This window comes from Bos mutus, chromosome X (genome assembly GCF_027580195.1).
Source record: "Bos mutus isolate GX-2022 chromosome X, NWIPB_WYAK_1.1, whole genome shotgun sequence".
In the NCBI taxonomy this organism is placed as follows: Eukaryota; Metazoa; Chordata; class Mammalia; order Artiodactyla; family Bovidae; genus Bos; species Bos mutus.
Window position 1 is genome coordinate 118362672 of NC_091646.1, and position 24715 is coordinate 118387386.

Genomic DNA, 24715 nt, shown 5'->3' on the forward strand with positions numbered 1-24715 from the left:
TTCGGGATATTTATTGGTCTGAAGAGAAAATGGCGGCGGGGGGTGGGGGTAAGAGAAATTTGTGTTTAGGATCAGAAATGGGCAATGGATGACTTACAGTTAACTGTAGAACCACTGGCTTCCAACTGTGTTTTTCTGTCATCTACACTTTTCCCACATAGAGATTTCACAACAATAAATTTACAAAACAGTCCTGTAACGCAGTTTTAAATTATTAAATCGAGAGAAGGCGGTATGTAAAAAGCATGAGCTACACCTCTAGAGCCGATCTGTCAGAAACGAACAACAACCCTTAAAATCACTGCTCTCTGAATGTTCGTTCTTGCCATCTATTTTGACGCAAATAGAAACAGAACAGCGTTTTTAGATCCGGCATTTCTGTGTGGTGCAGACATGCCGGCTTCTATGAATTTTCTCACCTCTGGGAAATGTACTTCTAAACCGTGTAACTGTTGTGCAACTAGCCAAGTGGAACTATGACGCAACAGTCCGCTGCAAGTTGCCTTTAAAACAATGATGTCATTTGGCGCAGATGTAGTCACGTTTATAACACAGGTAGATACCGCAAAGCACCTTCCATATCGTCCCCGAGTCCCCCACCCCCACCGTGTGCCAGATGCAAAAAGACATTTTCCGGGTTTCCTAACCCTCAACTTGTGGAGGGTGGGCGCACCACAGTGGCTCGAGCCCACCGCTCGTGCAAGTGAAGTGGGACCGCGGCGAGGGGACCAGCACTGCCGAGAGTTCCCAGCCCCGACGGCGAAGCCGCACGGGAAGCCGCGTTGGGCCGGGCCCACGGCCGCAGCGCCGACCGCTTTACTCCCTCCTTGCGGCCCGCTGGCGTGGCGGGCAGAACGTGGGGCCCCGCGGGCGTGGGACAGCCCTGCCCCCATCCCGCTCCCACACCCGCTCCCGCTCCCGCGGCGCCGGAAGTGACGCGCGCTGGCTGAAAGATGGCGGCATTGGCGCTCGACCAGGGGGAAGGTAAACACCCTCCAGGCCGCTGCCCGCGCGCGGGCCCCCTCGAGGCGCCGGCGGGGGCCGAGGGTGCCTCCCGGGCCTGCGTTCCAACTCTCGGCTTCCCACCCTTCGACCGCCCTACCCGCGTGGCAGGCTTCCGCGTTGTACGACGGCGCACTGGGCCCCCTGCCGGCGGGCCCCGCCTCCCTGGGCGGGCCCCGGGCGGCTCCCGCGGCCCGCAGGGGGCGCGCGGCCCGGAGCGGCCCCTGGCTCGTGGCCCCGCAAGCTCCGCCCCTTTCCCGCCCCTTTCCCGCCTTCCTCCACCCCCGGCGTGGGTGATCCTGAGGCTCCGCGCGCTCTGGGGCAGAAGCCCGGAGACGCCGTCGTCGACGTCTTCACCGCCGGTGCTTCTCCTGCTACCCGCGGCCCCCCAGCCCCTCTCTCCGCCCGAGGCCCCGCGTCGGCCCTCCCGCCGAACCCCGCCGGGCGCTGCGAAGCCCCTGGCGTTGGCAAGGCCGACCCCGGCCCCGACGCCGCTCCGCCTCGCCCGACTGTCTCGAATCTCTCCTCAGAGCTGTCTTCTTTCCCAGGACTGGTTTCGTGGGGGCCGCAGGCGCGCACTCTCGCCCCCCGCCAGAGCGCCCTGGCTCGGCCCGGGAGCGGCTTCTTGTAGACGTTCGAGGAGCCTGCCGAGTGCCGTCCCGGCGCCCGACCGCCCACCGTCCGGCCCGTTGGCCCGCTTCTTCCTGATGCAGACTGCCGTCCACTAGAGGCTGGACAGACCCCCGAGGTGCGTAGCCGCCCCTGGCCCTCCGGCCTGCGGGAGCCCGGGCTTCGTCCGCGGCTCCGCGCTAGGTTCGGATTCGGTAGCCCCTCAGCACTGACCCCAGTCGCACATTTGGTTGACGCCGAAATCTAATTTGTCTTTGAGTTTACTTAGATTGTTTGAAATCTAATTTTTTTCCCAAGGAGAAAAAAAAAAAAGGAAGCATAATTCAGCCATTTTTTGCAGCACACAGCTGCAGGTACCATGATTATTTTCTCCCTATCCCGCTCCTTCCCTTTAAAAATGCTATTTTTGCCTGAAATAGAACTATGTGAAATGCGAGGCGTAAAACGCGGAATCAGAAGGTCTGGGTTCGACTAGGTGACTCTGAGAAAATCGCTTACCGAACCTCGGTTTCTTATCTATGAAATCGAGTCGGTAATAGCCACATCACAGGGTAGTGAGGACTGTATGAGGTCATATATGTGAAAATAATCCGTAGCTGTAAAGTGTTGTAAAAATGCAAGGCAATTTTTAAAGTAACCTTTGCCAGAGTGGTGAATGTTGTAGTGGCTAACTGTTGCTGCCTCTTTTTTCCCTATATTATAAGTATAAGCGATAAGGACGGAAATTAGTAAAGCACTGCTCTGAATCGATTAGATATAGTCACATTGCTTGGCCTTCTTCCTCCGAAATGCTAACTGCTTATTTAAATAACGGTATTCTTTAATTCAAATTTAACGTTTCTGAGGTGCTTTGCTTTTCATTTTTCTAGGCCGCTTATGCCCTTTTGCTTACTCGGAATATTAAACACCTTGCATTTGTTGAGTCTTTTCTGTTTTTCGGATTTACATTTTTCTTTTCAAGATTAATATCTTGATAAAATTGTCATTTGGAAAATGGTGTCAAGATATATACCTTAATTTTTATTGCTTGTTTTTCATATCTAGGAAACAAGATGCCTGAATATCTCTACTAATTTGAAAATTGTTTTTGGAGAGCTTATACATGCATTCGGATTTCTGTAACTAATAGATCTAGAAATGTATAGAAAATCTCAGCTTTTTGACACTTAATATAGTGTTTATGTAATTTAATTCTCTTTTTATTCATCACCACACTTAGTTGGTGCTTGGAACCAGTTTTTCTATGGTAAGGGATGTTAATTTGCACTTTTTATTGCTGATTAGCTTGGGGGGGGATAATGAAATACGTAAGCCTTAAATACTTGTGGGTTGAAAATCGGATTTTTTTATCAGAATTTATAATACATATGTGTAACAGTATGGGATCATTCTTATTCGGCACATTAAAAATATATGGTCTGGCTTTTAAAAATGGGTCATAAAAAGTGAAAGAGAAGCTTTTTAAAATATATAGTTAGTTTTAGCTAATAAATGGGTTTTCTGAGTTTTTTTCCTGAAATGTTTTATTAAATTTATAATCCAGTGCCGACTGTCTTTATGAATATGCTTTTGTTTTTTAAAAAAAGGCAGAATAATATAAGGCGGCAGGATTAAATTAGCAAAAGGAAGAGCCTACTTTAATGTGCTAGCTTTTATACGTTGGACTTACTGCTTGTCCTGAAGATAAAATTTTGGCAAATCATTGCTTTATTGGGAATTTCAAAGTTTGGCCATCTTTTTGCCTTGATCTGGGTTACCTGGGGGTAAAATTTTGGAACCGGGACTGGTGTGGCTTCATGGGTGTCCAGAAGAACCCCAAACTTGGTTTAATAATCAGCGCGTAAAACTGGTATTGTACAGTATAAAGGTGAACAGTAAAATTCATGATAATAATGTAAATTTCTGATTTATCTTTACTTAGAATGCATTAAATAGCAAATTAAAAGAACACCATGATATGTAGAGAGAGACCTCAGAAGAAAGGAGAAAGCTTTATACTTCAGTAACTTTTTTTTTTTTTTTTAATACTTTAGTACCTTTAATGACACTTTTTTCCAGCTTTTGAACGAGGGGTCCCGCATTTTCATTTTGCCCTGGGTTCCCCAAATTATGTAGCACGTCAGTTGTCAAATTTGCCTTTTCCTATTTTAAATGTTTTGAGAGTGAAAAACATTAACTGTGAGGAGAATGGATCTGTAGTTTAGGAGACGTTGGATTAAATTATTAGAATATACTTCTTTTGAATTGGTATGCTGTAGTCCATGTGGGCTTCCCTGATAGCTCAGTTGGTAAAGAATCCGCCTGCAATGCTGGAGACCCCGGTTCGATTCCTGGGTGGGGAAGATCCGCTGGAGAAGGAATAGGCTACCCATTCCAGTATTCTTGGGCTTCCATTGTGGCTCAGCTGGTAAAGAATCCGCCCGCAATGCGGAAGACTTGGGTATGATCCCTGGGTTTGGAAGATCTCCTGGAGAAGGGAAAGGCTACCCACTCCAGTATTCTGGCCTGGAGAATTCAGTCCATGGGGTTGCAAAGAGTCGGATGCTACTGAGAGACTTTCACTTTCAGTCCGTGTGGACTTTTTTCCCCCCTAATTAAAAAAAAATATTTGGCCGTGCCACACTGCATGTGGAATCCTAGTTCTCAGACCAGGGATCGAACCTGCACCCCCTGCATTGGAAGGGGAGTCTTAACCAGTGCGCCTCCAGGGAAGTCCTGATGTGTTGTTTTTTTTAACTGAAGAGACATGAAAGGCAGTTATTGGTGAAAGATTGCAGGATAGTGGTTAAACTCCAAGGCTCTGAAGTCAAACTGGCCCCATCTTATTAGGAATCACAGCCTTGGGCAAGTTACTTAACCCCCTCGAGTTTTGATTTATCTCTAAATCAGGGATGGTTACAGAACATGGAGGGTTCTGAGAGTTAAACTTATCTATTCATCCTGTAAGTATTTATTAAGCACTTATTATGTGCCAAGCAGCGTTCCTAGCAAGGTTCTGGGAATACAACAGTGAATACAAAACAAAAAAAGAAAAACAACAGAAAAATAAACTGAGTAAGGAATATAGCCTGTATCTCATTTAGTATACTGTGGAGAAAAAACAGAAAGGGAAAAGGAAGATTTTCTGTTGAATATGGTGGGTGGGTGGTTTTCTCTTTTAAAGAGGGGTTGCGGGGTGGGGGGTGCCTCACCAAGATAAAACACTGGAGTAAAGATCTAAAGGGAGCCATGTATGTTGGGATTAGTGATCCAGTCAGAGGGAACGGCAAGTTTAGGGGCTTTAAGGTGGGTGTGTTGACTGGTTTTCAAGAAGCAGCAAAGAGGCTAGTGTGTCTGGGACAGGGTGAACAAGGGGCAGGAATTAGGAGATAATTATTATTTATTACTGCTGTTCTAGGAGTCACTGGAGAAACTCATAGTTCATCTTTGCCATGGGTGTGTGTTTGTGTGTATATATATACACACATATACATATATATACTGCTGGTCCGAAAGTGGGAGGCCTTTTCAGAATTAAAAATTTTAACTTTGGAATAAAGAAACTAGAAAAGGCAAGATATTTCCTCAGGCTTTCTGTTTTTAATATAAGCCCTTTAAAATTCATCTGGCTGAATCACTGAAGCAGATAGAAACGAATAGAAGATTTATTCTTTGTCTCTGATAAGATCATTGAATTTAGTTAATGATTCTGCATCACTTAAAAGATTTACAGGAAATCCGTATCATAACATTAAGACCTTCCAGAAGGTTCAGTTTAGTTGTTTACTTCTTGTGTAAAACTAAGATGTTAACATTATAGTATTGATGATTTCATGTTAGAAAGTAACTTAGAAGATTTGGGGTTTTATTCCCCAGTAGAGGCTTTTCCTAGAATTCTCACTGGATCCAATCTCTAAAGGCTAGGGAAGCTGTTTTCCATGACATCACTCTTGGACTACTTTTACTTGTGAGGAATAAGCAGAGGAGCATTAAATTAAAATCTTCTGATGAAAAAATAGCATTGAAACAGGAGTGGGGTTTTTTTTCTCATAAGGGTTCTTTTTATTATAGGATGACTAAATGCTAAACATACCTGAAAAATGAAGTAATTTAGATAACAGATGCCAACTGGGAGGCTGGAGGACCCAGAGCCTTCCTAAAAGCTTAGTTAAATAGTCATTGGCAGTTTGGTACTGAGTTATAAAAACATTCTGATGGACAAGAAAGAATTTCCAGTACTAAACAAATTAGTTAACTTAGGCAGCCTTTTCTCTAATATTAGACTTAATTGTTTCTCAATTTGAGCAGTATATCTCAGGGTAAAAGGGCTATGAATAGAGCTAATAAAGTTGGTCTGTTTTTGAATTTTTCTTTCCTTTTAGATTAAGTTGGTCACTTTGAGATTGTTAAATAAAAGATTTTTACTTTATAGATTAAAGAAATTGTGAGGAATTTTATGACTCAGAAATTAATTCTATTTTTATCTATAGTAAGCCTTGCGTTTTTTTTTTTTTTAGTATGCAACTATGGCATTTTCTACATAGGGTTTAACATTGGTAGGCTAACAGTTTGAGGATAAAGGTAATATGAAATAATTTCAAATTTTCACTGAAGATGTGCATATCAACCTCTGAGAATCTAGCTTTGGTACTGAATAAATTAGGGATTTGTATGAATTTTCAAGCAGCTGTGGGGATAGTGTGAAAGCATTAAATTTTTGCTTATGGCATAAATATGGAGGTTAGTTAATTTTGAAACATCTCTACTTGCCTAGAATTTTGCCTTCCAATCAGAGTGACAGCCTTCTAGCTGAAAAGGAAGCATTTAATTTCTTTGCCTTTGAGTTCCTGTCTAGTTTTACCCTCATCAGACTTTGTTTACTCGTCACTAGAGAGTTTGAACTGTTAGAAATTTCTGTGGTATAAATAGCAATAATGGTCTTTCAGAGCAGAGGTGGGAAGAGGTTGCTTTGTGTATGTGTGTGTGTATTGTCATTTATCTCTTGTACAGTAAGTGGCACTTACTTTTTGGTCTTAGAACGTCATTATATTCTTAAAATTTATTGGAATCTCAAAGAGCTTTTGTTTATGTGGGTTGTATCTATTTATATTGAGCATTTTAGAAATTAAAACTGGGAAGTTTGAAAAAATACTTAAAATGAATTTAAAGTCCCATTACTTGTTAATTCTAAATTTTTTTTTCTGGCCTCACCAGGGCCTGTGGGATCTTAGTTCCTGAGCCCGCTGCATTGGGAGCTCAGAGTCTTAACCACTGGACCACCAGGGAAGTTCCTAAATAGCATTTTTTAAATGAAAAATAACTACTTTCCCAAACAACAAAATACTTAGAAGAATGGCATAGTTTTATTACATTTTTGAAAGTCTCTTTAATGTCTGGCTTAATAAAAAACAATGGCTTCTTATCATTTCTTATCACATGTAGTCTCTGGAAAACACTGAGAGAATGAAAGTAAACAAGAAAAATCACTTTTAAAATTATTATGAAAATTGTTTTGATCTCACAAAGTCCTCTGTGGAGACTGAAGCCCCTGGACCACACTTTGAGAAATACTATACCACTCATTCTCATGCATAGAGAATGTGAGGCTTTCGTTTTTCTTTAGTCAGTGCCAAGTTTATGGAATAGGACAAACTCCAGTGTTTCTTTCCTGATAATATAAGTATGCCTTGTCATTTAGTTTAAGTTGGTTCCCCTTTTGAAAAAAACCTACTGTTTGAAATTCTGAAGGCCAAATGTAGAATACAGAAGTGTAGAAGGCCAAGGGTATGCAGGTTTATAAACCCATGATTTCTCTTAATCTGACTTACCTGTTTTCAAGAGTGAGGATACATGATTTTTGTACACTGAGCATTTTGTTTGTTAGTAAATAACTTTTCTCAAAGCTCCTTAACAGATTTTTTTTCCAAACCTCATTGATTTTGTAGAATTACTTGATTTTGTTTACTTTTAGTGATTAGTTCTTACAATTATTAATTCCTTAAATTTCTATAATTATATAAATTTTATGTTTTCCTTTTTGTATTTTTTCTTACACTTTTTCTTGTTATTTGTTTATATGTGTTTTTTTGTGTGTTATTTTTGTTTTATTTTAATTTAAGCCTTTTTTTTTTTTCTTTATAGCTTCCAGGGTATGGATTGTGAACAAGGTGGTTTTGTTTCACGTGTTCATTTGTAAGTTTGGTTGTTTGATGCCTTAAACATTTATGTTACAGATCCATGCTGTACAACAGAATATAATGCAAGCCACATATGTAATTTACAATTTTCTCATAGCCACAGTTTTAAAAAGTAGAAAACAGGTGAGATTAATTGTAATGTTTTGTTTAACTCAGTATATCCAAAATATTATTCCAACATGTAATCACTATTAAAAATTTGTATAATGAGATATTTTCCTTTTTTTGTACTAAGTCTTCAAAATCTGGTGTTCATTTTACACTTAAAGCACATCTCAATTTGATCTAACCATATTTCCAGTGTTCAAAAACCCCATAGGTTTTTGAACAGCACAAATACAAAGAGTAGTTATTCTTGTTGGGGCAGAAAAGCTAGAAAATTGTGCTTGTGTGAAGAGAAAAAATGGAAAACAATGCCATTGCAAACAAGGTCCAGTGTTTTGACTACCAATACATTTCCTGATCTCTTATAAATTTGCATTGTGGTAAACCTTAGGGTGGTGTGGGGTCTATAGAGGGGAGTTTGAAGGGTGTTAAGTTCCTGTGGTTGTGTGGGTGATAAGGACATTAGGTAAGAGTTAGATAGGGAAGGCAGCATTGATTGACCTCTGGTGGGGTGCTTCCCTCTGGGCTAGACATTTAACTTACCTTAATTTATTTGATCATCACCCCAACTCAATAATAATAGATGATGATTGTTCCTAATATATGGATGGAAACTGAGGTCAGGAAGTTAGATTTCTCCCAGACACACTGATGGTAAGTACTAATAAGTGCTCTGATTTCAAAGATTTTGCTCTTTTCTAGCCACACTATTTTGTATGTTTTGCAAATCAGGTTCTAGCCTTAATTCTGTTTCTAACTAGTTGTATGACCTTGAAGAAAAATATCACCTATGGATATTAGTATCTTCATCTATCAAGTCAGAGGTGGCTTGAGTCCTGGGAGACTACTAAGAAAATAAGCTAGGTTTGAAGTGGTGTTGCTAAGAAGGGTTTCTCCACATTAACTGGACTGTTAAAGGGTCAGGGTTATTTTATTCGTTCCAGTAACAGTAAGTGAAGGGGCGTAATAATAGGCCCTAAGGCTATAGTATACTTGAGGACCATATGCTGTTCTACATTGTCATGTGTATTAACTCGTTTATTTCTCACAGCAGCCTATGAAATAGGCTCTATTAATATTAGTATCCCCTTTTTACAGAGGAGGACATTAGAACACAGAGAGGCTAAGTAGCTTGCCCCAAGGTCACAGAGCTAATAAGAGATACAACCAGGATTCAAACACGGGCATCTGACTCCAGACCTGTACTCACTACTGTTTAGAGACTGTATCATGTTGGGCAGTTAACATTGATACTATCGATATACATGCTTCCCATAAAAGTGTAAGATATTGCTACTTCCCTAAAGCTGTCACACTGATAGATGCACAAAGCTTTTTCATGTAGAAAGAGTGACTGCAAATTTCCAAGCTAAAGTGCTTTACACATCTGTAAAATCATATAAAAGTAAAATAAATGAAAGTTTTATGACTAAAAATATTTAGAAATCATCATGTTTAATGCCTTTGTAGATATGGAGATAAGGCCAAGAAAGTTTGAGTAACTTACTCAAAGTATTTCTATTTTAAAACTCTCTTAATTAGGAACCTTGGTTATAGGTAGGAAAAACCCACCTGAGGTAGTAAAGGCCAGTGGGGGGTGGGGGGTGGGATTTATCCTGAGCATGTAAGGATTTCTCTCAGCACCCACTGGCAGGAATGGAGCTGGGCCTAGGAACTGGGAAAATGAAGGCGTTAAGGAGCACTCTCTTTCTTCTGTCTTGGCTTTCCTCTTTTTTCTCAGTTGACTGGCATTCTCTGATACTCAGCCCACATGACAGGCAAAAGTTGGTGCCCACAACTGAGCAGAAGCTACTCTTTGACATGTTCTAGTTCCAGTCATACACAGTGCACGTCTATTTCTTTTTCTTTCTCTCTTCTTTGTAGATTCTCGACACAGGAGCACTCATCTTAATTCATATTTCCCAGCCCATCTGACCGAATCTGACATACTGTTAGTGTGTCCATGGAAGCCTGTCTGCTAGGAACCCCCGCTCTGTGGGCTGGGTGCCTAGAGGACAGCAGGTGCTGCCCTTACATCTAAAGGCCGAAAGGATCTTTTGCCTCACAGCTTACCAATTCCCTCCCACCTCCTTTGTGCTATGATGTTTACACCATATTAAGTATCTGGAAGCTAGGTTACTTTTTTTTTGAGAAAGCATAGTGTCTCCTTGAAAAACTTTGCTTTAGATGGAATCTTTGTCAGAAAGGTGAATATTAGCTGTTTGAGACTTTATCACATAGTGATACCTGTTGAATAGAGAGGGTTACTTTGACAAGAAGTGAAATACATGGTATTTTAGGCACTGTCAAATAACAGATAATGACACAAAGCAGTTTCATCTCAAGTATGTGAATGCTGGTGTTCAGCCTTCCATTATTAAATCTGCATTAAAAATGACCAATAAATCTTGATGAGTCAGAGTGATAGTTGGTGTCCTTAATGATCCTGAGAAAGATAGTGAAATACTGAAATTTTCATCCAGTTTAATTTGTTATATTTTTTATTCAAATTATTTTGAAAACTGCTAATTCGTGTGATGTTCATAGCACTCTACTAACCGGAATGTTTAATTATTCGGATACCATGGTGGGTGATGTTCCTTTTGTTCACAGTATGCATTTGTGTATATGTACTTTATATCAGTTGGAAAATTCTAAGTTTATTAAATTTGCCTTTTTCTAAAATATAAATTAATTTATTTTAATTGGAGGCTAATTACTTTACAATATTGTATTGGTTTTGCCATACATCAACATGAATCCGCTGCAGGTATACACGTGTTCCCCATCCTGCCTTTAAAAGTAATTCAAGAAATAAAATCTGATAGCTTGCTTTAATCTTGAATGTGTTAGTAAAGTAGTTCTGCCAAGCATTGATTACAGTGTCTAAAATATTTTGTATCGATTTTCCAAATTATAGACAGCTCTCTTGTGTTCTCCCTTTCCAAAATGAAAGTATAAAGCTTTTGGATTAATGGATTACTAATAAAAATTTTGATGTAAAGTATCTTGTGCATACTTTACTGTCTTAAGTAGGTTAACGTAAGTGAGCATGTAGTATAATTAATAAGACTTACAGGTAAGTTAGGGACAAATGGGGAGAAAGAGGTACCTAGAATCCTCTTGATAAGAAGGGAATACAAAAGAAAGAACTGATTGGGGAGAGGAGAGAATTAGGATTCTGCCTAGACATGATTTTGAGATCCCTGTGGTGTACCCAGAGATATCTAACAGGAGATGTGCTATGTAGTACTAGTGTAAGGATAGTGATTGGGACAGTGATGGTCAAGGCATTGGTAAAGGTAAATGTTAGTAGAAACCATGGGTTTAGATGAGCTCTTTGAGGGAAATACAGTGTTTAGATGAAAAGATAAAAGGTGCAAGAATAGAATCCTGGGGAACACCCATGTTTAAGGGATAGCTCAAGAAAAGTAAGTCCAGGAAGGAGACTGAGAAATAAGCAGCCCCAAAATAGGAAGAGAACTAGGAAAATAGAGGCCTGAGGCTGAGAGAGTGATGAGCCAAGGGAGTAAGTCATGCTGCAGAAAGATCCTGAGAAACAAGGGACTATGATGTAACCATTGGATTTGACAGAGGATTTTGTAGATCTTTAAAAATGAGCTTTTTGAAAGCAGTAATATGCTTTTATTGAAGATAGATTAGCAAACACAGATCAGCCAAAAGAAAAAAAAAAGACTTGCCAGATAGTCTCCCGTCCAAAATAACTTTTTTTTTTTTTTTTTTTTTTTTTAGCATTTTAGTTTATTATCCTTTCAGACTTTTTTCTTATTTATTAACAAAGGGTTTTTATTTTCTTGGAGATAACCCCAGACTGGGATAACTACTGAATAAATGGGTTAATATGTCAGGGAGTTAAAATAGAGTGTCAAACAAAGTAGTCAAATCGAGTGATAGCTTGCCCAAAGATTGGAGAGACAGTGCCTGTTAGTACACTAGTCTGTGAAAGCGCCGTTTTTACTCTCGGCAGCTGAAGGCTCTGCCAAACCCAGGGTGCAGAGGGGATTCCTGAATGGTACACACCTTTATGTCTAATAGTGCCTGGCACACAGAGGTGCTCTTTTAGTTAACAAAGGGGAAGGCATCTGTGATAAGAGTGGTGAGGCTGGCAGCGATGGTCTACATGAAGAAGAGGATGGAGCAGGTGCCAGCAGTGACTGGTTCCAGCTGCTTCGCTGGAGGGCTCGTGGCCCACCCAAACACCCAACCAGGGTAAGGAAAGAGGTTGGGAGTTGGGGGTCTGATACCAGAAGATCTAAGCTGGAGAAGGCCAGGTAAAGTTTGGAGGTGACAGACCAAATGAAAGGGGAGGAGAATATTAAGCCAGAGAGTGGGCAGTTGACAAGATTTCAGGTGTGGATCAGTTCCTGACTCTGGTGAGGCCCAGCAGATTTGAGCATAAGATTTTAAAATGGAGTAAGAAGGGAGGTGACACGAGTTTAGGTGATCAGAGAACTTCACCTCTCAGTTTTTGGGTGAGCGATCTTAGGTGAACATTGAAGAGGTGGAGAAAATGACTCTTAGCCAAGTAACACAGTCATCAGCAAATGTGGAGGGAAGAGAGATCAGGATATGTGTATGTGATAAATAACAGGGAGCAATAGAAGGTGGATTTTAACTAAGAGAAAAGCCATATTTTAGAAAAAGGACAGTAGAAAGCCAAGAGAAGGCTCAGGAGGTAGATTGTAAGCTGTAGAAGAGCATTTTGTTCTAAGAACATAGAAGAGGGTGTTTCGTTTCATTTTGTTTTGTTTTGTTTTTAAATCAGACTGCAGAGAAAACTTTCTGTGACCACCATGACACTGTAGGGGAGTTTGTTTACACTGAAGCAAGGTTCTACAGGGCACAGTGGAAAGGGTTGGGAGGGAATTCGTGGATGAGGATGTGTCATAGGGGAGGAAGCTCAGAGGTATGTGAGGGTGAGAGTTGAGGAGAGGACAGATAGTTGGCCTGGGGGGGGTTGTGTGAAAAGAAGAAAATTACTTAGCTTCATAAGACGTCTGATAGACTGAATTATTCTGCTTAAGAGATCTAATTATAATTCCACTATTTTGGCTTCATTTCTCTGATATGCAAAAATGCAGTTTAATTTCCTTTAAAATTGTATATTTATGTTTTAAATATATAAGCAATATAAGCTCACTGTTTTAAAACAAGGTTAATGAGGTAAGTAAGTATACTCAAAATTTCCTGAAATCCCACTACCCCAGGGACATAATTTTGGTATATATTCCTCCAGACTTTTTCTCATCTAAACATATATATATGTGTGTGTGTATTTAATATTTGAAAATATACTGAGCATACTGTAGTTACCTGCCTTTTTTTCACATAACAATGCATAGTAAATGTTATTTGTCAGAATTAGGTATATTGCTGCCATCATTTTTAGTTACTACAGTAATCCATTATAGGACTGTACCATACTTGTTTCTGTTGTTGGGCTTTTGAATACTTTCCAGTTTTTTAAATCATAAATGAGGCTAGAAAGAAAAACCTTTGTGTGTACAAGTTGGCATATCTATCTGATTATTTTCTTTGGGTAAGTTTCAAGGTCAGTTTAAGTTTGGGTAAGTTTCAAGGTCAACAGTATACTTTTTGGTTTAATTTCTTTTTTGTCTCTCTTTCTCACGATTTAGCATTTGGCTAAGAAATTCTTTTTGGTTGATGATTTGGGGACATGTTTAAATATATTTGGTAAACAGTGTAAAGTCACTGTGATAGGCATATATTTGTAAGTTAATAATTTACTGTTGTTGAATAGATATTTAATAGATTTTTTTCACCAGGTAGGGGAGCCAAAAATATTAACCTGCAAATCTTTAAGTTGTCTTCTTCCAAAGGGTTTGTATATGTGAGACTTAACACAGTAGAATTGAGATAATTTTAAAAATTGTTTAAGTTCTAAGTTAATAATGTCTTTAGAATGCATGGAAATGATTAACACAGTTTTCTTTGATTACTTTTTTTCCAGGTGATCCATGGCAGGGGACATGGAAGGATTCTGTTCCTCCATCCATGACACCAGTGTCTCTGCTGGGTTCAGAGCACTGTATGAGGAGGGATTGCTTCTTGATGTCACTCTGGTTATTGAAGACCATCAGTTCCAGGCCCATAAAGCACTCTTGGCTACCCAGAGTGATTACTTCAGAATTATGTTTACTGCAGACATGAGGGAGCGGGATCAGAACAAAATTCACTTAAAAGGTCTAACTGCTACAGGCTTCAGCCACGTCCTTCAGTTTATGTACTATGGAACTATAGAACTGAGTATGAGTACAGTTCACGAGATTCTTCAGGCTGCCATGTATGTTCAACTTATAGAGGTGGTGAAGTTCTGCTGCTCTTTCCTGTTAGCGAAAATCTGCTTAGAAAATTGTGCAGAAATTATGAGACTCTTAGATGATTTCGGTGTAAACATCGAAGGAGTCAGGGAGAAGTTGGATACTTTTCTGCTAGACAACTTTGTACCACTCATGTCCAGGCCTGACTTCCTGTCTTACCTGAGCTTTGAGAAGCTCATGTCTTACTTGGATAATGATCATCTGAGCAGATTCCCAGAGATAGAGCTGTACGAGGCTGTGCAGTCTTGGCTGCGGCATGATAGAAGACGCTGGAGACATACCGATACCATCATTCAGAACATCAGATTTTGTCTGATGACCCCATCCAGTGTTTTTGAAAAGGTTGGTGCATTTGAAAGAAATAGACAAGACTCATCATTTAGTTAATAAGGCAGCATGTCTTTAGAGATAAGATTCCCAGGCTTGGTTTGAGCCAAAAAGGGAATGAATAGTTTTTAAGAATAGTTACATATAAGAAGTCTAATTTGTTGTAGCTTGCGTATTTAGGTTTTTTAAAAACACATTTTGTGGTTAAAAGATGGACCAGGTAGGTGGTAAAGTAGTTTCACTTAGAAGGTACTTTTAAAGTTGAAGTATAATTATTTAATCTAAAAGATTGTAAGTTTGCTTTAGCTTCTCATTCTTTTCACAGAGTAATTAAATCTGAACTGGGTCAGTCTAGCTCTCTTTTTAAAAATTAATTTAAGTGATCCATACTGAAATTAGAGTCGAGAGGAGTTTTATAGTTCTGAATGTTAAACATTAACACAACCTTTTATTCCTCTAAAATGTAGTAAGGAGGAACATAAAATAGACGTTGAAAAGCAGTAGGCCTTGGTGGTGATTTTCTTCCCTTCTCTTACCTAGTTCTGCATCCCCCTCTTTGTCCATTCCCCGCCTCACCCCGCTGCCCCGCACTGTGAATACTAACTACATTTAACCATGAAAACATATATTTGTCCAAAACCGTTGTTTTTGGCATTTCAAAGCAAATAAGACTATAAATAAATCTTCTATCTACATTGATCAAACATTCCTGTGTACCTTTTCCCATGTAACAGTTCTGCTATCTTAAAATTGTCTTTCTCCAAAACAGCCTTGGCCTTTTTGCATGTAAGCATTTTTCGTTTTTTACCAGTCTCAGTTGTGATCCTTTCTTGCCCAAAGGAGAGAAAGCATTTTCGGTAATTGCTTAACTTAATTGGTTTCTAATCACATGGTTACCTCTGAGGCTCTGTTTACCTCTTGCATCTTTTCTTCTTTCTAGAAAGCATACTTAAATCTTTGGTTGACACCCTTCATGTTAGGTAGTTCCTCAGTTTTAGTTACCAGACCTGGTGATAAAAATACAATATTTGCAAAGAAGGGTTGTTTATACCATTTGAAAAATAAGCAAATTTGTGCCTTAAATAACACTCGGCAGCCTGGGATGTGTTTTTTCCCCCTCTGAAATGGTGTGAAATATCATTAAATTATACTTTCAATAGATAACTCAATTTTGTGGGATTTTATCTTTATTCTCAGAATGTACTGATACGGCAGACATAATTGAAACTAAAGAATACACTTCTTAATTACTTTTTGTTCAGTGATAATCAGCCCCATGTCAGCAGTGCAAATCATTTTTCTCTGCTGTTTTGATTTTTTTATTGTTTTTATTGCCTTCTTTTCCTGGGGAATCCTGTTTTGTCTTTACATGTTAGATGCAGATGCTTTCCCACTACTAAAGCAAACAACCTTGCCCTCCCCAACTTCAGTTTAGATGGAGGTGCTCATGAAATAGAAAATAAAATAAAATTTTCCCTCTTGTAAGACATTATGATGGGTAATTGATAGCAGTAAGTGATTTTTTAGTGCTGAGTTGCAAGAGAGAGGTAATTCTACACAACCATAATACCATTATTGAAATTAACAGTCTTTCCTTAATATCATGTAATATCCCAGTTTATTTTCTGATATTCTCAGTTATCTCCAAGATGTCTTTTTTAAGCTGTTTTTTGAAGATTTAATCAAGGTTCATATAGCACATTAGTTATGATGTCTCTCTTTTAATCTGGAATGGTCCTTTCTTTTTCTTGTTTATGCTGAGGATACTCAAACATATAAAAAGTTGAAAGAATAGTATAATGAATAGCTATGTAACTATCACCTAGATTCAAGAACTGTTAACATTTTACCATATTTTCTCTATATAGATTTTCCTTTGCTGAATCTTAGAGAATAAGTTGAAAATACAACATCTTGTCTCTTAATACTTATTAACATAACTCTTCTAAGAATAACGATGTTTTCCTACTCAAGTTCAATACATTTCACCCAGGAAAATTAACAGTAAGACCCTAGTATCAACTAATAGCTAGTTAATATTCAAAGTTGTCCCCCAAATGCCCTACAATCCAGTCATGGTTTATGCATTGCTTTTAGTTATCATGTCTTTTTAATCTTTCTTAATCTAAAACAGTCCACTTTTTTTTTTTTTTTTGAGAAAAATCAAATTAGCAATTATCTTAGTGTGTCCCCACATTCTGGATTTATCAGATTTCCTTGTGTTGATGTTAACTTAGTTGCTCTCTTCCTTATATTTCCTATTAACACATCTAACATCTAGCATCCTGTATTTTCAGGAACAGTTACAGGAAAATATTGTTGTAATGCCAGAGAAAGTCTTGGAAAACCGCTTAGCAGCTCTGATCAAACTTAGAATTTACCATTCTTTTTTGTATTAGGAGGTTAAGTAGCCCCAAATCATCAAGGACTTCATTCACAGTATTCTGTGTTAGGTTTCTTTTACATTCATAAAGTTCCCCTCCCTTTAAAAAATTTGGAACTCTTCCATTCAATTTATAGAAACTGAAACTAGCTAAAGTGTCAAAATTAAAAGATTATTCTTTCTTACTTAAAAAAAGTTGTATATTTATAACTCTAGAACTGCTCTGTTCAGTACAGTCACCGCTTGTGGCTTTTGAATACTTGAAATGTGACACATCTGATTTGAGATTTCAAAGATTAAAAGATGACAAAAAGGATATAAATTACCTCATTACTAACTTTTATATTGATTATATGTTGAAATGATATTTTGGATATATTGGATTAAACAAAATACATTATTAAGGTCAATTTTACCTTTTTACTTCTTAAAATATGGCTGATAGAAAGTATAAAAATTATATCTCTGGCTCACATTTGTGGCTCAGATCATCTTTCTGTTGCACCAAGCTGCTCTAGAAGTTCAAGGAGTTAAGTTGTGCTTTAGAAACTCTAAAGGTGCATACGTTAAACAGCCTTTTTCACATATTTAACCCCTCTCCTGGAGTTTTAGCCTTTAGAAATGTTCTGTTAGGTTTAGTGTTCAATTAACAGATACTTTATCTAATTATTCTATTGATGCAGATAACTTGAGAATAGCATTTCTTTGTCTGAATCCTTCCCCTGGCCCCAGGACAATTTAAAAGTGATTGAACAGAACTTGGTGAAGGAATCTTGAGAGATTTTAATTCTTCTTGGGTAGTTAACGCTCAATCAGATCTGAGCAGTGGCTTTGTAAGGGGTCATTCTGCCTCTCCCCAAGGAAGAGCCCCCACTGATTCCAGGGACCTGGATCATGCCCTCTAGATCTGCCAGAGTCTTTGGGTTTATTCTTTTCCCCTAGTCCTCTACTAGAATTTCCCCCCAGCTGAAAACAGACTGTCTTAAACTTCTGTACTGTATACTCTGGGATAGGATCTTCACCCAAGAGACCAAGACTCCCAGATTTCCACACCAAGTTCCTTCGAGGCAGTGATTCTCCTAATCTGAACACCTTACACATAACATGCCAGGCCATGCTCTACACATAGGCAAAGTTAATAGGTTCTCTGTTTTGTAGCTAGGGAAACAGGCTCAGAATGGTCTGGGAGTCTTATCCCAGAGTAGGTGGCACTGTCCAGACTGGAACCCAGGTCTGCTTGCTTCTCAGTTCGAGCTACTGGAGTAGGGAGAGGAAAAGATTCTGTGGTGCAGGAAGCATGTAATTAACCCTGTGGCCCTGCCTGGGTGGCTTAAAAGTTGGTACAGAGATGTGAAAATCCTAACATGTTTGCATGAATGAAACATAGCCTAAAAATTTTAATGGCACTGAAAAAGGTATAAGATATGGAAATAAGATATGAAAGCACAATTCTGGAGTTTTTACTGCGTAATCAAGGAAAGCTGAAAATAAATTTAAGGATCTTGTCCTTTTGATATAGTTGTTAAGGAGTTCTTATGATTCGTTTTATCTATAGTGGATTCCGAGTTTTAATACTAGACATCAATTTCAGTTTTTACATAATGTAAGTGTCTGTGGCATATATTTTTGCAACTCTAATGGTCTTTGCATCTGTTGACAGAGATTAGGCCTGACATTTGTCATTCTGAATTTCACTGATGTGAAGATTTAAATAGTTTTAAACTTTGTTCTCTTTGGTCTTTTAGTTTTTAAGAAACAATTATTGGTTTATCAAAAACATGAAGTGAACATATATTTGGCAAAAGGCACATGTACTTTTTTGTACAGAAGAGATCTTTTTAGCAAATTTGTTACGTTAGTCATTAAAATACTCATATATTGGTTTATCTTCCATATCATAAATATGCATAAAGTAAGATTTAGCATACCAATGATGTCCCTAGAAATTGTATTAATCATAATCATAAAATCTTAAAATTTATCAGAAGAAAATATTTTTGAAGGAATTAGGTTATATAGATGAATTCTGCTTTATTTCAAATATTTCATTTTATAAATTAGTTTATGATATTCAGATACCTAATGTGCTTTTTCCCTCTGATCTGTTAAATGTAATTCACCATATCCCCCCAAACTGAGTTTATATAAACTTTTGAAGAGCAAAACTAATGTTTTAATGAGAAAAGATGTTAATTCTTCACTGAGACTATATTTGGATTTAACAAATCATATCTACGTTTGATAAAATTTGTTGTTATAAGGATATTTACAGCCTTGAGATAATTTTGATAGTCCATTAAAAGATAAATTCATTACTAGTGAATATTAATCCTAGGATCAGAGTGAAATTTTATGCTTAGAAAGGCTGCTGCTGCTGCTGCTAAGTCACTTCAGTCGTGTCCGACTCTGGGCGACCCCATAGACGGCAGCCCACCAGGCTCTGCTGTCCCTGGGATTCTCCAGGTAAGGACATTGGAGTGGGTTGCCATTTCCTTCTCCAATGCATGAAAGTGAAGTCGTTCAGTCGTGTCCGACTCTTCGTGACACGGACTGAACTGGTAGGACTGCAGCCTACCAGGCTCCTCCGCCCATGGGATTTTCCAGGCAAGAGTACTGGAGTGGGGTGCCATTGCCTTCTCTGGCTTAGAAAGGCTAACACTTTTTTTAAAATGTCTTTTACTTAAGGAGCAGAATGTGTGACTTTAAAAGCTACACTGTAAAATGGGGATAAGGTAGGTGTCCTGGACTCACCTTGAAACTGATAGAAAGAATTTAAGTATTACAAGTTTACCTTACTAAGACCCTTATAATACCTTCCTAAGAACATGGTAGCTCTCAGAACTGGTCTTCACAAAGCACTGATAATCTTCCAAATATTTCCCTATCAGTGTAGTTGGTTTATATAGCATTAACAATGGACTGTGACACATAAGGAAACTTATTAATGTGTCATGCTTGGGTGGTATGATATTCTGGTTAATTGAGGCACAACACGCTTGATAGATGATACAGATTAATTCTACTTTATTCCATTTGCTTTTAGCAAGGACACATCTATAAAAAGTGTAGGTGGTATGCACCCTTCAGAATTCTTTCATTTAGGCACTGTAACATGTTTTGACTACTCTCGCACTTGACCAATCCAAAATTTCTGTCCAGAAACCAAACCAATAACTCTAGTGTTACCACAGTTTGCCCCAAAATTCAAAAAAAGTAATTACTTCTAATGAGTTAAGCTACAATCAGACAAATCTGGAGGAAAAATAAATTTCCTTCTAACCCTCACAGTTTTAAAAGAAACAAGCAGTGCTGTATTTGACAGTAAAAATATTTTAAAAAGATAATAACCTGGATTTCAAATGTGAACTTTGATTAGAATTTCTAATAAGCTTGAGTTGTTTTTGAAAAAGTTTAAAATCCCCTTCGTATATTAACAGGACTTATATAGCTATAAACTTGAAATTACTTAAGTCAACTATCATCTCACTTGCCCCTTGGAGTGAAAGCAAGAGATTAGCAGGTTTTTGTTTGAAACGAGGTCAATGGGTTAAGCATACTTTCTTAGTTAATTTAAAATCTTTTTCTACGTGTTTCCTTTTTGCCGACCTCTCCCTTCCAGCCCCTTGGACTTGGATGATTGTAATTAATACGCGTACAGTTTTTAAAAATTACCCAGGGTATTTTTCTCAAGTCTTCTGCCCTTTGTGTATAGATAGGAATGTTCTTATTTTCCACCTTTGATTTGCATTCACTCCAGGTTCAGGTTCCTGGAGAGTGCTGGTAGTCTAGGTGTTGACTGGTGTTCATCCCCTGAAAGAGACTATCTTAAGCTGACAGGAACCTACTAAAATTGGAGTTAAAAAAATTCAACCTTATGTGCTAATTTTCCTTTTAAATAAAAGGGAGATGAAAACAAAAGCACAGAATTGGAAATTAACTGTAGTAAAAGGAAAGGAAGACATGGAATGGGGATAGCATGTTTACCTGTAAAAGGAGAAAAAATTTTTTAATGAATCGGGAAAAAATTAAGGGGAAAAAAAACCATGATAAACAGAAATCGAAAAGGATCAGAGAAGTCAGAAAGTGACTGGAGAAAAAGTTAGGAGCAGGAAAGGAAACACAGGGACATATTAAGATTTTAGGCTTTAAAGTTTTAATTCTCAAATGTAATATTTGCCCAGAAAATGTTCTGTGTCATAGATAAGCCTTGCTCATTCAGAAGTTAGTTTTAGGATTAAACTTTTGACTTTTTTCTACTCTTCCATATTTATAAATAAGATATTTACATAGTTGAGAGTATTTCCATAAATAGGAAAAAAGTGTGTAAAAAAATGTTGTGAATTCTAGAACTTAGTTGTATTCTCTAAATAGTAGTATAAGTAAATGATAAGATGTTCTTAAGTCTTTCAGAATTTTCTACCTTTAGGCTTGTGTACTCTTAATTTCTAGTGGTGCTCTATTACTATTGCATCAAAATTGGAAGGAAATTAAGCTTTCTAAGCACATTTATTTATTTGGCTGCACAGCGGGGCTTGTGGGATCTTAGTTCCCTGAATAGGGATTGATCCTAGGCCCTTGGCAGCAAAAGCTCCAAGTCCTCACAACTGGACCACCAGGGAGTTCCGTAAGCACATTTATTTATAATTAATTTTTTGGAGTATAGTTGATTTACAGTGTTGTATTAGTTTCTGCTGTACAGCAAAATGAATCAGTTATATATATTCATGTATCCACTCCTTTTTAGATTCTTTTCCCATATAGGTCATTATAGAGTATTGAGTAGAGTTCCTGTGCTATAGTATGTATATGTCAATCCCAATGTCCCAGTTTATTGCCCATCTACCCTCTTGGTAACCATAATTTGTTTTATACATCTGAAACACATTTATTTTTGAGTTAAACATTTTTCACTGTATAGAAAAGTTGAGCAGATAAGAGGGCTCACCAGAGTGTGCTGAAACTCTTATTAGAATATTGTCCTCAGGGAGTCCTCTCCCTTGCTCCCATTTGCCCTGGTCGCTTGCCTTCTGAAGCTCTGTCAATATTTTAGACTTGCCTGCTTAGAGAAGACAGGATGGGTAAATCCTTTTTAAAGTTTGCCTTTACCGTTTGGCATTTGACTGCAATTACAGTATTACTAAGAGGATTTGTGCTTAGCAGGAACTGATATTTTTAAAATAGCCTTATCCCTGGTCATTATTCAGTTTTTCAGGACAAAGGGATTAATTAAAGGCCTTTTGCAGCTAGCTTTTTTGTGATGATTTTGTTTCACATAAATCAGGATCAACTTCATTTCTGAGCATGATTTTATAAATAGACTTCTGATACCAGGATAGATGCTTTTGCAGTATAACATATAAAGATTTCCACATTTTACTGAATATAAAAATCAGTATCAAATGTAGCTGTGGTCCCCAAAGACATAATTTGTTTTCCCACTAAAGTTCCATGACAGTCACTGCTTTATTTCTGGGTATTTGAGAATATTGGATCATGTAGAAAGGATGATAAAACTGACAACCAGGACTCAATCTTCCTTCCACAGGACACCTTATACTCATCATTCCAAATATTAGGTTAGTAGTTGTGAATGTGGGAAGGCCAGAGACATGTCTATTCATGCAGCATATTCCTTTTTATAATGGGAAAATACCTAAACTGGAGGCTTATCCATGGTCACACAGTGGCCTGTGCACAGTATCAAGTCTTAGACCTGGGATCTTGAGTTCAGAGATTATTCTAACCCTCAGTCCCCACCCCTTCTACCTCCCCACAACTGGATAAACTAATAAAAGACATTTTGTTTTGGTTTAGTATAAGTGTATTGGGCATTTTAAAAATCCTTTCAGAAGGTGAAACAGCTGATAATACCTTAAATTAGTTGGCTGAAAACGTAAAATAATTTTTTAGACTGTACCCCTTTTTAGTAGATATTTTTAAATTGTAGATTTTTAATCAAAGTAGTAAGCTCTATGGAAATGCCTGTTTTAATTGTATTGCCTGTTATATTTTAATTCTTTCAAAGTTAAGAATAGTGTAAACAAATTACCTTTAAAAGTTAAAAATTTAATAAGTGGATTATACAACATTTTGACAGTGAGGGGAGAATCATGGAATTTTTACCCAGTGGTAATGGCTAGCTAATAATTCTTTGACTTAATAAATATATTTCTAGGAACCACATTTAAAATTATTAATTTCTCACATTTTCTCTATGTGCATGCACACAATTACATTAAACTAAAAGATTATTAGAGGAGGAAATGGCCAATCCAAAAATCACTGTAGATGGTGATTGCAGCCATGAAATTAAAAGACGCTTACTCCTTGGAAGGAAAGTTATGACCAATCTAGATCGCATATTAAAAAGCAGAGACATTACTTTGCCAACAAAGGTCCGTCTGGTCAAGGCTATGGTTTTTCTAGTAGTTATGTATGGATGTGAGAGTTGGACTGTGAAGAAAGCTGAGAGCCGAAGAATTGATGCTTTTGAACTGTGGTGTTGGAGAAGACTCTTGAGAGGCCCTTGGACTGCAAGGAGATCCAACCAGTCCATCCTAAAGGAGATCAGTCCTGGATGTTCATTGGAAGGACTGATGCTGAGGTGAAACTCCAGTACTTTGGCCACCTCATGCGAGGAGTTGACTCATTGGAAAAGACCCAGATGCTGGGAGGGATTGGGGGCAGGAGGAGAAGGGGACGACACAGGATGGGATGGCTGGATGGCATCACTGACTCAATGGACATGAGTTTGAGTGAACTCCAGGAGTTGGTGATGGACAGGGAGGCCTGGCATGCTGCGATTCATGGGGTCTCAAAGAGTCAGACACAACTGAGCGACTGAACTGAATTGAAAATACTTTCACTTCAAAATGCTTTTCATAATACAATTTTTAAAGTATCAAAGCATGAAAAGTGATAATATATTCTTTCCAAGTTTCAAAATAAGACAGCTTTTTAAATCCTAGAAAGGATAAGGAAAGTAGTTCAGAACATGAAAGAAGTGTTGTCCTTCCCATATTATTTCTTTTGAGAGCACCTGATATACAGATAGGTAAACTGTTATATGAGGAGCCAATGATGAGAAAAATGCTTTCTCTGTTAAAAGGTGAGCCACACATTTCTTTTTGGATAGTCCCCTTCATTAATGCGTTTTAAGTGATTGCATTCACGGAGAAGGTTTTAAGGTTTCGGCCCTATGCTTTCTGTTCTAAAGCAGAGTGTCTGTAATTACTTTGTCTAGGATTTTCAGAGAGACATTAATTTCCTGTTTCTGCCATGAAAGGAGAAGCTAGTTATGCTTATGAATTTTGTGTGGCTTTAGAGTAAAATTGCAGCAATAAGTAGCCCGGAGAAAAGGGCAAGGTAGATCTAGAACTTCTATCCTTGGCAGAGAGAAGTATGAGCTAAACTTCTTTGGTTAGAAGATCTCTTATGGTATAACAGCTATCTCAAAAGGCACAACTTCCATTATGGTGGACTTAGAGGTAGAACAAACTGGGTAAAGGTGTAACTTTGGGACTTCAACATAGTGCTGAAGTGATGTTTGTGAACCCATTGGAACCCAGATATCAAAGGAGCAATGTAGAATGAATAGGGAGAGGACAGAGGGGCCAGAAGATTGGGTATACACAAAGAAAGACTAGGAAATAGACTGTAGGAAGCCATTAAGCTGGTCCCGTTCGATGTGATCTGCAAGAACCTGGGGTTGGAAGGTGGAATGCCATTAC

The 24715-nt window shown here is 38.3% G+C and overlaps 1 protein-coding gene across 2 annotated transcripts in view; it reads left to right on the top strand.

The window, feature by feature from the left end:
- The first annotated feature begins 1305 nt into the window (after positions 1–1305).
- KLHL15 (kelch like family member 15) overlaps positions 1306–24715 on the top strand; it is a 31598-nt gene continuing 8188 nt past the window's right edge. Inside the window, exons 1-3 of one of the 2 annotated variants that reach the window (XM_070365317.1) lie at positions 1306–1750; positions 7753–7803; positions 13906–14617. In XM_070365317.1, coding sequence (XP_070221418.1) covers positions 13913–14617 — 705 coding nt within the window. In that variant the 5' untranslated portion in view covers positions 1306–1750; positions 7753–7803; positions 13906–13912. The remainder of the gene's footprint in view (positions 1751–7752; positions 7804–13905; positions 14618–24715) is intronic. The other variant, XM_005904033.3, reaches the window with a different exon arrangement.